This window comes from Chinchilla lanigera, unplaced genomic scaffold, assembly GCF_000276665.1.
Source record: "Chinchilla lanigera isolate Chin_1 unplaced genomic scaffold, ChiLan1.0 scaffold00008, whole genome shotgun sequence".
In the NCBI taxonomy this organism is placed as follows: Eukaryota; Metazoa; Chordata; class Mammalia; order Rodentia; family Chinchillidae; genus Chinchilla; species Chinchilla lanigera.
Window position 1 is genome coordinate 26,169,247 of NW_004955409.1, and position 14,411 is coordinate 26,183,657.

A 14,411-nucleotide genomic window follows, 5' to 3' on the forward strand; every position below is an offset into this window, starting at 1 on the left:
AAAAAAAAAAAAAAAAAAGAAATAGGTACGACTTGAAACCTGTATTGCCAATGATCTTCAAATTTGAAAATTTTATTCTGCTTTTGTTGTGTGAATTGAAAAATATAGTTCTCTGATTTTTAAAATGAATTTAATCTAGACAAAATGTTCATAAAGCAATGTTTAGTAAAAGTACTTGACATACCTAATTATAGGTTGCTTTTCCTTATCCCTGAGATTTGACTTGAATAAATGTAAAAGAAAAACTTTGTTTGTTTTGTGAGTTTTTTCTTTTTGAGACAGGGTCTCGCTCTGTAATTCAGGCTGGTCTTAAATTCACTGTATGGCATAGGCTGGCCTTGAACTCACAGTGATTCTCCTGCCTCAGCCTCCTGAATGCTGGGATTACAGGCGTGTGCATCACTATGCCCGGTGAAAAAGTTTTAACAATATAAACAAAATAGAATTTCTCTCTTGTATAGAGCAGTTCCAGAGATGGTGTAAGACTGATGTGATGGGTCCGAAAGTTATCAGGAACATAGACCTTTTCTTGTGTTCATCACAACCATGCTGTAACCATCTTTTCCATTCTTCAGGATAGGGCAAAATAGAGGAAGGCCAAGAAGCCACTTCCTGTCTGTCCTTCACTGTTAGCCTTTTTTAAAGAAATAGTGTTACTATATTTAAACAAAAGGTTACTTGCTATCAAATACATGATGGCCTTTCACCTCCAATATTTTGTTTGCTAATCTGTGTGTGTTGTGTATCTTCATACATAGGTCTTGCCTCCTCACGGCAGGGTTATCATATCTTGCATATTTATATCAATTAGGCCAACATAAAGCTGAGCCCACAAACCATTCAATAATTAGAGCACACCTGTTGGAATCTTAAAGTTTTTCTTGTAAGCTTTAATTAATTTGGTTGAAAAGCTGGGTGTGGTTGATGCACCGGTAATCCCAGCACTCACTTGGGAGGCTGAGGCAGGAGGATCCTTGCGAGTTCGAGGCCAGCCTGGGCTACAAAGTGAGCTTAAGGCCAGTCTGAACTGCATAGCGAGATCCTGTCTCAAAAAGACAAATAATAAATAAATAAATAGATGGATTTTGTTGATATTTTGGCTTTAATATAATATCTGGATGCTTGGAAACAAGTTAGAAATATGTAAGGTTCAAATGAGCCTCCTTCCTCAGCCTGTAAGTGGCTAGCACTATGATCCCAAGTATCTTTAATAATGATTTAGTGTTTGTAGGAGTTTAATGATTTTTGTTATATACACAAGGCTTATAATAGGTCAGACATCATTTTGGAGAAATCATAATATCTTTATCCACTTAATAATATCTAGGAGTTATAAACAAAGCAATCTTTTTCTGACCTCTGTTCAGAACATAGTTCATTCTTTTTTTTTATTATTTTAAAAATAAAAGGAGGAAAACATTAACAGACAGACAACATTTTACAAAGTAGCAAAAGAACAGTACAGACAATACGGAGTTACAAAGTGGTAGGAAACACAATGCTTATTGTATTACAACATAGTTCATTCTTTTTGTGTGAAATAGCAGGTGTCTTGAAGTGATTTGGTTTCTTCCACTTAAATGGGGTATCATATAACTTCCTTGATTTAATTTATTTTAAAATCTCAACTGCAATCAGGTTTACCCTGTTTCTATCACTGATGTTGAAGTGTTGTTTGTAGCTGTGTTATAAGAAAATAAAAGGCTGACGAGGAGGCAGCGGCGGGGGGGCGGGTATGCAGGGTGCCAGCCTTTCAGCGTGTTCCACTCTTAGAGACCCAAACTCACGGGCAGGGTCCTTGTCTCGGCAGGTCTTTGCATGCCTTCTAGTCTTTCTCTTTGCTGTTAAGTGTTCGCCTTCTATCCCAAATACCTTGTAGAAATTCTACCTGTCTCAGTTACAGAATGCTTTATACTTTGCTTTTGTTTTAATGAATTTTTATGTTGAAATAAAAATTAAACAATGGTGAAGATACCTTTCACTGTGGGGAGAGGTATATACCTCCAGGTATTCTCATAAAGGCTGTTTGCATGGCCCGAGTGTCACTGTGAGGGATTTGTGGCTCGGTGATGCTGTGTTCTCATTTGTGTGCTTGCTGCTGTTTCAGCCTTGCTTTTACTCCGAAATGTGTTGAGGTTGTTAGCGTGCTCCGGAACCGCTCGCTGTCCGGGCTTCAGTTCTGAGGTACACTTGAGTCAGTACGTCAAATAATAGAGCAAACTTGAGAAAGTTTCTGTACCCTTGAAGAGTGTCTAGTTGGGTCTTTTTTTTTTTTTTCCTAGTTGGGTCTTAATTCATGATTCTCTTTTTTTTAATCCTTTAGTATTTATTTATTTATTTATTTATTTATTTATTTATTTATTTATTTATTTGAAACAGGGTCTCACTGTGTTGTACAGGCTGGACTTGAACTCATTTATGTAGCCCAGGCTGGCCTCGAACTATAACCTTTTTTTAATACCACAGTAATTTCTGCGCTCCCTATGACCAAGAAGTAGTCGCAAGTAGATGGGAAAGACACAGACTAAGTTTCTTTAGAGATCTGTGGGATGATGTTGACTTGATATCTTGAATAAGTTAGCCAAGTACCAGAGAGAGGCCTGTCCTTGATTACCTTGGTGGAGAATGCTACCTGTTTTCGGGGTGTGGTATAAAGTTAATAATAGTTTTGATAATAACTACTGTAGTTTATATAATAAATACTTACTACATTCTAGGCAATGTCTCAATGCTCTTCCCTTCTCCCTAAGGAGGTTTCTGTTGGGTTTTTGTTTTTGTTTTTGTTTTTTTTTTTTTGGTACTGGGAATCAAACTTAGGACTTTGTGCTTTCCAGGCAGCTGTATCACTGAGCTGTGTCCCTGCCTGCTGGTTTTAAATAAATAACTCCTTAGTTCTTATTGCTCCACGGGCCCTACTGTGGTCAGGCTGTTCCCTCTGATGAACTGCTAGACTACTGTACCCCCCCCGTAGCAACTATCCCTGGGGTAAAGGTACAGTTTTTCCTTTATGCCCACTACCGCTATCACCACTTAAAAGCGGTCACTGGGGCTGTGCCAGTGAAGACTTTTGCTGAGATCCCTGAAAAGCTTCCTTTAGTGCTTCTTGGAAGCCTGGCTAATACTATGATCCCTGGATGTAATATCTAGGCCCTGCAAAAGTAGGCCCAAGGGGCTGGGGAGTTAGCTCAGTGGCACAGCACCTGCCTGGCAAGCACAAGGTCATGAGTTCAATCCCTGGTACCGGGAAAAAAAAAAAAAAAAGTGGGCCCAATTTGATTCCTTTCATATTTTTGTGCAATTCATGTCACTAAATTACAAAAGCTTTTTAATCACTGGACTATGTAATTACCTAACAGGTTTTGGTATAACTTCTTGTAGTTTTCTTCTTTAGAAACACTGGTTTATTTCTACCAATCAGTGGTGAAAATCACTGTGCACTTTTTAGACATTTTCATTTACTGCCAGTATAGATTTGATAATTGATCTTCTCAAGTTTTACTGTTAAAACAAAAGAAGTATTTTTTTACTATGGTAAACAAAAATGTTTACTATTTTAATCATTTTTAAGTGTGCAGTTCAGTGGCATTCATGGTGTTGTGTAACCGTCACCACTATTTCCAGAACTTTTTCATCATCCCAAACAGAAACTCTGTACCTATTAAGCAATAAACTCCCGGTTCTCCACTTCCCCCAGCTGCTTGGTAACCTTTATTCTTCGTCCTGTTGTTACAAGTTTGTCTACTCTAAATACTTCATGTAAGTGTAGTCATATATTTGTCCTTTAGTAACTTATTTCAGTGACCTTCCCTCCGCCCCGCCCCCCGGTACCAGGAATCGAACTCACGACCTCCCGCTTGCCAGGCAGGCATTGTGCCACTGAGCTAAATTCCCAGCCCCCTTCAGTGACCATTTTTTAAGGTTCATCCATGTTGTGGCCTGCATCAGAATTTCATTACTTTTTTTGTTTTCTTGAGCAGGGTCTTACCAAGTAGCTCAGGCTGACCTTTAACTCCCTATGTAGCCCAGGCTGAGCCTGAACCACTGGGATCGTTCTGCTTCCACCTCCTGAGTGTTAGGGTTATCGGCATACACCACCGTGCCCAGCTTCATTACTTTCCATGTCTGAATGTTCCACGGTGGGTGTATGCCACAGTTTGTTTACCCACTCATCTGTAATTGGCCGTCTTGGTTGATTGCAAGTTTTGGCTGTTGTCAGTAATGCCACTTTGGATATTGGTGTACAGTATTTGTTTAGGTTTGTTTTTTTTTTTTTTTTTGAGACAGGGTCTTGCTGTGTAGTTCAAGCTGGCCTTGAGTTCACTATGCAGTGATCCTCCTGCCTCAGCCTCCCAATTGCTGAGATGATAGGTGAGGACCACTAGGCCCAGCTTAAGTACTTGGAATTGCTGAGTAATGTGGTAATTTTAAAGAGTTAAAAAGCAAACTTTAAAGAATTTAAGGTTAATTTGCCAGATGTGGCGGCACATGCCTATAATCCTAGCACTTGGGAGGCTGAGGCAGGAGGATCATTGAGAGTTCGAGACCAGCCTGGGCTACAAAGTGAGCTCAAGGCCAGCCTGAACTGCACAGTGAAGACCCTGTCTCAAAAAGACAAAAAAAAAATCAAAAAAATGTTTTCCACAGTAGCTCTACTATTTTACATTACCATCAGCAATGCATTAAGATTCCACTTTCTCTGCATCCTCACCCAACACTTGCTCATTTCTATTTTTTACTTTTACTTTTCAAATGATAGCTATCCTGTTGCGTGTGAAATGGTATCTCTGTGGTTTTGAGTTTGCATTTTCCTTATGACTAATGATGCTGAGCATCTTTTCATAGTCTTACTGCCATTTGTATCTTCTTTGAAAAAATGTCTGCTCAAGTCTTCTGCTCTTTGAAGCAAGCTGTTTGAGTTGTAAGCGTTCTTCACATACTCTGCCGTGTCTTCATCTTGTTGGTTATTGGTAGTGTTAAACTTACTGAATGAGTTAGGAAATAGTCTCCACTCATAACTTTCGGGGTGAGGGATTTTGAGAAACTTGACACTAATTCATTTGTGTTCGTTGGAATTTACCAGTGAAACTATTTGTCACTAGCCTTTTCTTCATTGGGAGGTTTTGATTACAGATTCAATCTCCTTACTTGTGAGAGGTGGATTCAGATTATTTTTTCTTGAGTCAGTTTTGGAACTTGATGTGTTTCCATCAGTTTGTCCAGTGCGTCTAGGTTATCATACATCTTTTTTATTTCTGTAAAATCAGCAGTTGTCCTCGATTTCCCTTCTCACTTCAGTAATTTGAGTCTTCTCTAGTTCTTTTTAAAGAACAGATTTAAAGAAGGCCAAGATTACGGTGCTCTTAGTTGAACCATATAAGTCTTAAGAGTCAGAAAAAATGAGTGAAGGTGAAAGATCAGATGCTTTGAGGATATGGGGTTCACCCACATAGTCTGCGTTTTGTAGATTCTTAAAACTTAGGGTGCTGTAGAACCAGGTTTGTTTGTTTTTTTTAACCTGGGTGTGGTACAGAATTCCTAGCAGAAAATTTTCCTCTGTGGGCCTAACAGCAATATTAGATATTGTAAGGGATTAAAAATATTCCAAAGGACAATATAAATATATACAAAATGTACACTAATGAAAATAAGTGTTATTATCTTACAAAAATCTACTGGCTCCCTAAGGAGTTACTAGTTTATCAAGTTAAAGGAAAGATTACACAGCTAACTGGGGTAGGCAAGGTGCAGCTAAGTCTGAAGAAGAACCAGAGGACTGAGGACCTCCGGCGCTGTTGCGTCCCCCCTCCTTCTCTCTCGCTTGTGGGCTCTGTCCTCCCTCACTCCCTCACTGTCTTCCCTCACCGCTGGCCCTTTCCTTGTGGCAGGAAACATGGCAGCCAGTAGCACCGAGTTTTACCTCTGATAGATTCCATGATGGGAAAGACACTGATCTAGAGTACGAGTTCTAGGGCTGGGGATTTAGCTCAGTGGCACAGCGCCTGCCTGGCAAGTGCAAAGTCGTGGGTTCGATTCTTGTTACCAGAGGAAAAACAAAAACAAACAAACAAACAGATTGCAAGTTTTAAAATCTTGGAAATATATTAACTCAGCAAAAAGTCACTCACTCTGTCCGTGGACTCTGGCCAGTGTTTTGTGGAAACAACAGCAGTTCCACCAGCAGCCGTGTGGAAGAGTGCAGCCAGGTATGGGACGGTGACAATCCAGGAGAGCTTGAGGAACGGACAGGCAGTCAGGACGCCCGTGATGTTGTATTGGAACTTGTTTGCGGTATGAGATGACCAAGTGAATGATACAGTGACAGGGCCTCTTGTTGAGCCACTTTTTCTCATAGGGATTTAGTCCACTGATCAGTATTTATATATATGTTTAGGATATTCTTGCTTCTATAAAACCTCCCCAGAGGTTGCACAAGAACCGTAGGCTTCCCATAGGTATAATTCCAGAGTGTTCTTTTTAAACAATTATTCTTACTATATCTTGTTTTCACTTTAGTAACTCCCGCCCTAGTTCCTAGGGATTAAAGCCAAGGCCCTCACACTGAGCTACATCCCCAGACCTTTTTTAAAGCTTGAGATAAGGTCTTACTAAAGGCTGTGTTTTCCAGCCTGGGCAGTTCTCCTGTCTTCCAGAGTGCTAGGATTACCAGTATGTTGCCACCACACCTGCTTGTGTCACTTTTTTTAAAGCAACTTGACTGATTTTTTTTGTTTTTTAAAGACAGGGTTTCGCTGTGTACTTCAGGCTGACCCTGAACTTAACTACGTAGCCCAGGCTGGTCTTCCAACTTTTGGCGTTCGTCCTGCCTCAGCCTCCTCAGTGTTGGGATTACAGGCATATGCCACCACATCCAGCTATAAAGAAACTTTATTGAGACAGTTCACCAACCATAAAATTCACTCATTTAAAATGTGTTTAATTCAGTGGTTTTTAATATATTCATAGTGGTACAGTCATAATCACAGTCTAATTTTATAACATTTTCAGCACTCAAAAGAAACTCATTAGCAGTTTCTACCTGTGCCTCCTGCACCCTTTTCTCCAAGTTCCTGGCACCCACTCATCTAGTTTCTTTCTATATGGATTTGTGCATATAAATGGAGTATGTGGTCTTGTGTGTCTTACCCCTCTCATTTAGCATAATATTTTAAGGCTCCTCCATATTGTATGTGTCAGTACTTCATTCCTGTTTTTTTATTCTCTGTTTGCATGTGTTCCACCTTCTAATTATTTATCAGCTAATGGACATTTGAGTTGTTTGTACATTGTGGCTATTATGAACAGTGGTGCTGCAAACATCCATGTACAAGTGTTTTGTGGACATACACTTTCAATCTGATGTATGCCTGAGTATGGAGTTGCAGGGTCTGATGACTCTCTTTAATCACTTGAAGAACTTCCAAAGTTTTTCCAAGTGGTTCTGCATTTAGCACTGCTTTCTGTTGCGGTCTTTTAATAGAGGTGAAACCTTAATTTTTAAATAAACTTTCTCTTGACAGATGAATTTGATTTTTTTTTTTCCATACTAGAGATGGAACCCAAGGCCTTCACACTGAACTACATTACATCCCCAGTCCTTTTTAGTTTTTGAGACAGGGTCCTACTAAGTTGCCCAAGCTGCCCTTGAGCTCACAATCCTCCTGCCTCAGGCTCCTGAATAGCTAGCTGGCTTGCAGCTGTGTGCTATTGTATCCAGCAAAATAGATTTTTTTAAATGACCACAGTACTGCAAGTTGGCAATTAGTTAGATACTGCTAAGCTGAAAACATCAAAGGAAAATACATACCTGTTGAAAAACATGCACTTACTTGTACATTGGGGGAAATACTATATTTTGATAGAAAGAGATGAACAGCAACCAGGCAAAGAGCTAGAAGGTTCCGAGAAGTGAGTAAATAAAGTCTTAGGACCATAAAAATAGAGGTAGAAAATTTTTTTGCGGGGGAAGTATAGTGGGAATTGAACTCAAGGTGGAAAATCTTCGTTTGGTTTTGTCTTTGTTTTAGAGGTAGAAAATTTTAGAAAGGATAGCCACAAATGGGGCTGGGGATTTAGCTCAGCGGCAAAGCGCCTGCCTGGCAAGCACAAGGTCGTGAGTTCGGTTCCTGGTACCGGAGGAAAAAAACGAAACCAAAAAAAAAAAAGGATAGCCACAAATGGTAGCACATGTCTGTAATCCCATCACTCTGGGAGGCTGAGGCAGGAGGGTCACAAATTCAAGTCCAGCCTGAGAAATTCAAGACCTATCTCAAAAAATGTTTATTTTTCAAAAGAATTTTAGAAAAGGTCTGGGGAATAGTTTACTGTGAAGGCCCTGGGTTCAGTTCCCAGTACTGGGAACAAAAAAATGGGAAGATAATGGTTTAAAGAAGATAAAAGTAAGACAGAATTATTTGGATTTCTTGACCAGTGAATCACTGACTTTCATGGGAGCAGTTCTTACTGACACATTATGTTTAAAGAGTGATGGTGAAGTGGAGAGAATATATAAACTGTATTTCTGAACCACCTGATGGTAAATGGAAGGAGAGGAAGGAGAATTCACTGGGTATGGACATCTGGACAGATAAAAAGTATTTTTAAGATTTGAGAAGTGTGTGAGTATGCTCTGGGAAAAGAAAGCAGAACACCAAAAAGCATATTATAAATTGATAGGAAGTGGCCATCAGTTAAATTAATTAATTATTTTTAGCCAGTGAAATAGGAGTAAAATATATACAGAGAAGATGCAGGTACAGGTTATCTTTGCTTGGCTTTCCCTTGCTCTTTGACAATTGATGTATCTCCATATAAGTGGATATTTATTCAAATTGAATTCTCTGTGTTCTTGGAATCAAATCTGGCCTCAGGTGGCCCGGTGTTAGGGAGCTCGAGTCTCTAGAAAGCTTAAGATACGGGTCTGAGTGTTCTGTGATATCAAATACTATGTCTCTGGCGTAGGAGGACTAAAGAGCCCCGTAGAGAGAGGAGGTGTGAAGCAAGCAGAGGGTCTGAGCCAGAGAGTGCTCTCTGACACAGGAAGACAGGCAGTTAGGAAAGATGGACTTTCGTATTGGAAAGAAGGAAGCCAAGGTCTTATATTTTTCTAGTATTAAAGAGCTAATACTGGGATTTGAGGAAGGAGGAGGAAGTTTTCTACATTGAGAACCAACAAAAATTATCCCAGTCATAATAGTAAAATCCTAACCTTGAAACTTGAAGTACACTCATCATTTCAAAGCAGAAAGAAGTTGGGACAAGAGGGCATGTGCATAAAGTAGGTGATAATTTTTTCCAGCCCTGAAAATTGGCAGAGTAGAGATGAGATAAAAGAATATGTTGGTTGTAGTGAGTGAGTCTGAAATTGTAGCCCATAAAATCCAGATACTAGTCTGGCCTTCATAGCAATTTCAAGGCCAGCCTGGAATACATAGCAAGATCCAGTCTCAAAAACTCAAAATAACAAACACACAAAAAAATTTTAATTCAGATAGAAGGAAAAGAAGCCAGAATAGGACTTGAAGGCTTTGTGGCACAGTACATACTGAGCATGCAAGAGGCCCTGGGCTCCGTCCCTGTCAAAAGGGGGGCTGGGTGTGAGGAACGGAGACCGTAAAGGGAAACTATGTGAATGGGAAACTTCCCAGAGATAAGAGAACATAAGGCTTTTGCTAAGAATAAAAAGCTAATAGGAAGATTTGAGAATTTAAAATACCGAGTGCTTTGAAAAACTGTAAGGCTCATTATGTATAATGAAATATTATGCCAATATCCCCCCGTTTTTAATCAGATTTTATTGGTATATTTTAGATATATATAATGATCACATTCATCATAGAGAATTTGTACCTGTACATGATATAAGTTGATTCTTTTTTTACCATTCCCCTACCCTTCTTTTTTTTTTTTTCCCCTACCCTTCTTTCAACCCCTTCTCCTCTCCCCATTTACAAAAGTTTTGTTTCCATTTTTTCCTTTTTTTTTTCCTTTTGCCTTCTTTCCTATCCCCCTACCCCCCTTGCCCCCTTCTCCATTTGAACATTTTGACAAATACCTGTTATACATTGTGGTCCTTATTTACACTTTCAGTTTCTCACACCAGAGAAACAATGCAGTATTTACACATGTGTCCGATTTATTTCACTTAAGAGTATGGTCCCAAGGTGTATCTATTTTCCTAGAAATGTCTAGAGTTTATCCTTCTTTATGGCAGAGTAGTACTACGTTGTATAAAAACCCACATCTTCTCTATCCATTCACCAGTTGATGGGCATTTGGGCTGTTTCCAAGATTTGACTATTACAAACTGTGCTTCTATAAGCTTGAGTGTGTAGATACCCCTGTGGTATGATGCTTTTAATTTTTTTTTTTTTTTTTGTCTTTTTGAGACATTATCTCACTAAGCAGTTTAGGCTGGCCTTGAGCTCAGTTTGAAGCCCAGGCTGGTCTCAAACTCACAACAATCCTGCTGCCTCAGCCTCGCAAGTGCTGGGATTATAGGCGTGCACCACCACGCCTGGCAATTCTTTTGGGAAGATACCAAGAAGGGGAGTAGCTGGGTCAAATGGAACCTCTAATTGTAGTTTTTGAGGAATCTCCACACTGATACCCACAGTGGTTGCATCAGTCTACACTCCCACAAACAGAGGACAAGGGTTCCTTTTTCACCACAGCCCAGCATTATGCCAATATTTTCTAAACAGTTACTTTAGTTAAGAATATAATTGCTGCTGGACATGGTAATCCCAGCACTGGGGAGGATCGCCGTGAGTTCAAGGCCAGCCTGGGCTACAAAGTGAGTTCAAGGCCAGCCGTAAGTACATAGTGAAACCCTGTCTCAAAAAGACCAAAAAAAGAGAATATATTGCTGTAGTTCAAGTTGTAGCTCAGTGGTCAGCTGTTCATGTAGCGTGAGCAGGGCTGTGGATTCTATTCCCAGCACTGCAAAAATCAAAGTGTCTCATGATTTTAATGTGGATAGTCTGAACTAACTGTGGACTATCCTAAAGTTCATTAAACAGAATAAAGAATATTAAGAGCGATAGACAGTAGTAGTTGGAAACTTAAATACCCCACTCTCAAGAGTAGATAGAAAAACCAGACAGAAGAGAAGTAATGAAATACAGGACTTAAAACACAATAAATCAGCTAGATCTAACAAACTTATATGGAACACCCCAACAACAGATACACATTCTTCTTAAGTGCACATGGGACGTTCTGCAGGATTGGCAGTAGGTCACCAGTTAGTCTCATTGGACTTACAGACACTTGCAGTAGGGTTCTCCAGAGTGAGAAAACCAATAGAGAGAAACATGGAAAGAAGGAGAGAGAGCGAGAGAGAGGGAGAGGGAGAGAAAGAGAAAGAGGGAAAGAGAAAAGAAAAGAGAGGGAGGGAAAGAGAGAGAGGGAAAGAGAGAGAATACACAGAGAAGAGATCCCGTTAATTAAGGAGGCTGAGAAGTTCCTCAGCAGACCATAGGAAAATTGAAGAACCCGGAAGGGAGGCTGGAGGCTTGGCTCTGACTCAGAAGCCGGAGAACTCAGAGAGGAGGGGCAGGAGATGGGGGATTGCTGCCAGACTCTGGTCTGCAGGCGGGAGTTCTCCAAGGGCAAGAGAAAGGGTGTCCAACTCCAGGGAAGAGAGAATGAATTTTCCTTTTTTCTTCCTAAAATTAATGATTACAGTATCTTGAAAAGATTTTCTGTGAGCACAGGATGACTGGAAAATTCATAAATACATAAAACAAAATAATATTCTTAAACATCTAGTGACTCAAAGAAAAAAATCACAAAGGAAACAAAAACACAGATGAATAAAAATTTAAAAATCTCCAGCATATCAAAACTTCTAAGATAATAAAAGCAGGGCTAAGAGGGGGAATTTATAGCTGTAAACATTTTCATTAAAAAATAAGAAAGATCTCAAATTAACAACCTAAATTTATAGTTTAAGAAACTAGGAAAAGAACAAACTAAATCCATAGCTAGCAGAAAGAAGGTAATTATAAAGAATATAGTAGCTAAGATTCTTCATAAATTGAATTTTAAAATAGTATGGCAAAAAAAAAAATAGTATGGCATTGTTTAAATGTATATAATCTTAAATGTTTCTCAACATAGTTCTTTCTCAAATTTTTTTTTTTTTTTTTGGCTTTCTCTCCGGTACTGGGAACCGAACTCACGACCTTGCGCTTGCCAGGCAGGCGCTTTTGCCGCTGAGCTAAATCCCCAGCCCCTTCAATTTTTTAATTAAATTTTTATTAAGGGGGCATAGTTTCTATAAAACAGGTTCATAATCCCAGTGACTGGGTTTTCATGCTGTTGAGTAAAATCTGCTTCCCTCATACCTTGTTACAACACAGGTACTCATCTATATGGCACAAATAATAATTTTTCAGTTGTTTAAAATAATAAGACTTCTGCAATGCTTGAGTGTAAAAATCAAATGATTGGCTGGGCGTGGTGGTGCACGCCTGTAATCCCAGTACTCAGGAGGCTGAGGCAGGAGGCATTGTGAGTTCGAGACCAGCCTGGGCTACAAAGTAAGCTCAAGGCCAGCCTGAACTGCATAGCGAGACCATGTTTCAAAAAGACAAAAAAAAAAAAAAAAAATTTGCATTTTTAAATATGTCATTTGATTTCAGGTTACAGTGTAGAATTTTGGAAGTCCTCCCTCCTTCACATCAAAATGGTTTTGCTAATGGACATGTTAGCAGTGCAGATGGAGAAACTATTATCATCAGTGATAGTGATGATTCAGAAACACAGAATAGTTCTTTTCAAAACGGGTAAGTGATTTTTTAAAATTATTTTTTAAGTTATTTATTGGATTGATGATGTCCCATTGAAATAATGTTTTCTTCGTGGCTTCCTTTCATTGCTTTCTAATGATACAGTGCTGTTCTACTCATCTTAACCACATAGTTCAACAGCAGATGTTAGAATGTTCAAATTAAAACCCACCTAGTTAATTCTAATCAGCTGCCTAAGAACACTTTTAGCTAAGCCTCTTTCAATTACATTTATACATTCCATTTTTGTTTATTTAGAACAATACTTTCTTTCTATATTTATTTTTGTCTTTTTGAGACAGGGTCTCGCTATGCAGTTCAGGCTGGCCTTGAGCTCATCTTGGTAGCCCAGGCTGGTCTCAAACTCCCAATGATCCTCCTGCCTCAGCCTCCCAAGTGCTGGGATTATGCATGCACCACCATGCCCAGCCTGAACAAATCTGTATTTAATACTTATACTTTGGTGCATATGGTAGTGAAGCTCTGTAGCTATCTAAGATTGAGTCATAAAAAAATAAATAAAATTGAGTCATTTGATGACCTCTGTCAGCTGAGTGAGTGCTGTTAGAGAAAAATTATATAAATGTGTAGATCTGTTGTACTTGTTTATTTTTGTGTTTGTTTACCATACTGGGGATCAAACCCAGGACTTTGTTCTTGCTAGACAGGCACTCTGCCTCTAAGGTATGGCCACAGCCCTGGTAGGTAATTTAAAATCTTAAGTGAGTCTACTAGTGATGAAGTCCTCTGTTCTCCATAATAGCTGTATTCCTCTCCTCTGTTCCTTTTTAGGCATCTTTAAAATGCTTTCTCACAGGGCGTGGTAGTGCACACCTGTAATCCCAGCACTGGGGAGGCAGAGGCAGAAGGATCGTTCTGAGTTCAGGACCAGCCTAGGCTACACAGTGAGCTGAAGGCCAGCCTGAACTGCATAGTGAGACCCTGTCTCAAAAATACAAAAAATAAATAAATAAAAGAAAATGCTTTTTCCAAACTGGTTGTGGTGGCACACACCTGTAATCTCAGCACTCTGGGAAGTGGGGTGGGAAAAGTTCAAACTCAGCCTGGGGGATTTAGCAATTGAGACACACCCTGTCTCAAAATTTTAAAGAAAGGGTTAAGGATGTAGCTCAGTACAAAGGCCCTGTATTCAATCTCCAGTATCTCCAAATTTAAAAAAATCAGAACAAATAAAACTTCAGTTTTTGATTTTTTTATTTGCTTCCCTGTTTTTAGTTATTAGTACCATAATTTTCAGTTAAGAACCTGAGGCCAATCTTATTTTGAAATATCAAGTGTCTGAGTATCATTGTCTATCAAATCATGTCTCTGAGAACCCTGCAGTTCTCATTCAGTCTGATGTGAACTATTTTAGATAGCTATAACTAGCATTTGAAAATTCACTATACCAGGCACTGAGTAAAGTATTTTATATGCAGTTTTGTCTGTCTTCGAAGAACATTGCTATTTAACAAAGAAAAACTGAGGCTTAGGAAGATTAATTGTAGTATTGGTGAAAGAATAGAAAAATAGATCAGCGAAGCAGAACAGATAGTCCAGAAATAGACCTACATAAATTATGGTTAACTGAATTTTTTTTTTTTTTTTTTTTTTTTTTTT

General features: G+C 39.1%; 1 protein-coding gene across 1 annotated transcript in view; it reads left to right on the plus strand.

Annotated features, from left to right (window-relative positions):
- Baz1a (bromodomain adjacent to zinc finger domain, 1A) overlaps nucleotides 1-14,411 on the plus strand; it is a gene marked incomplete in the record, with an annotated part of 95,000 nt that overhangs the window by 32,286 nt on the left and 48,303 nt on the right. The window contains 1 exon segment of the mRNA XM_013510376.1: nucleotides 12,645-12,788. Within this exon segment, the coding sequence (XP_013365830.1) occupies nucleotides 12,645-12,788 (144 nt within the window).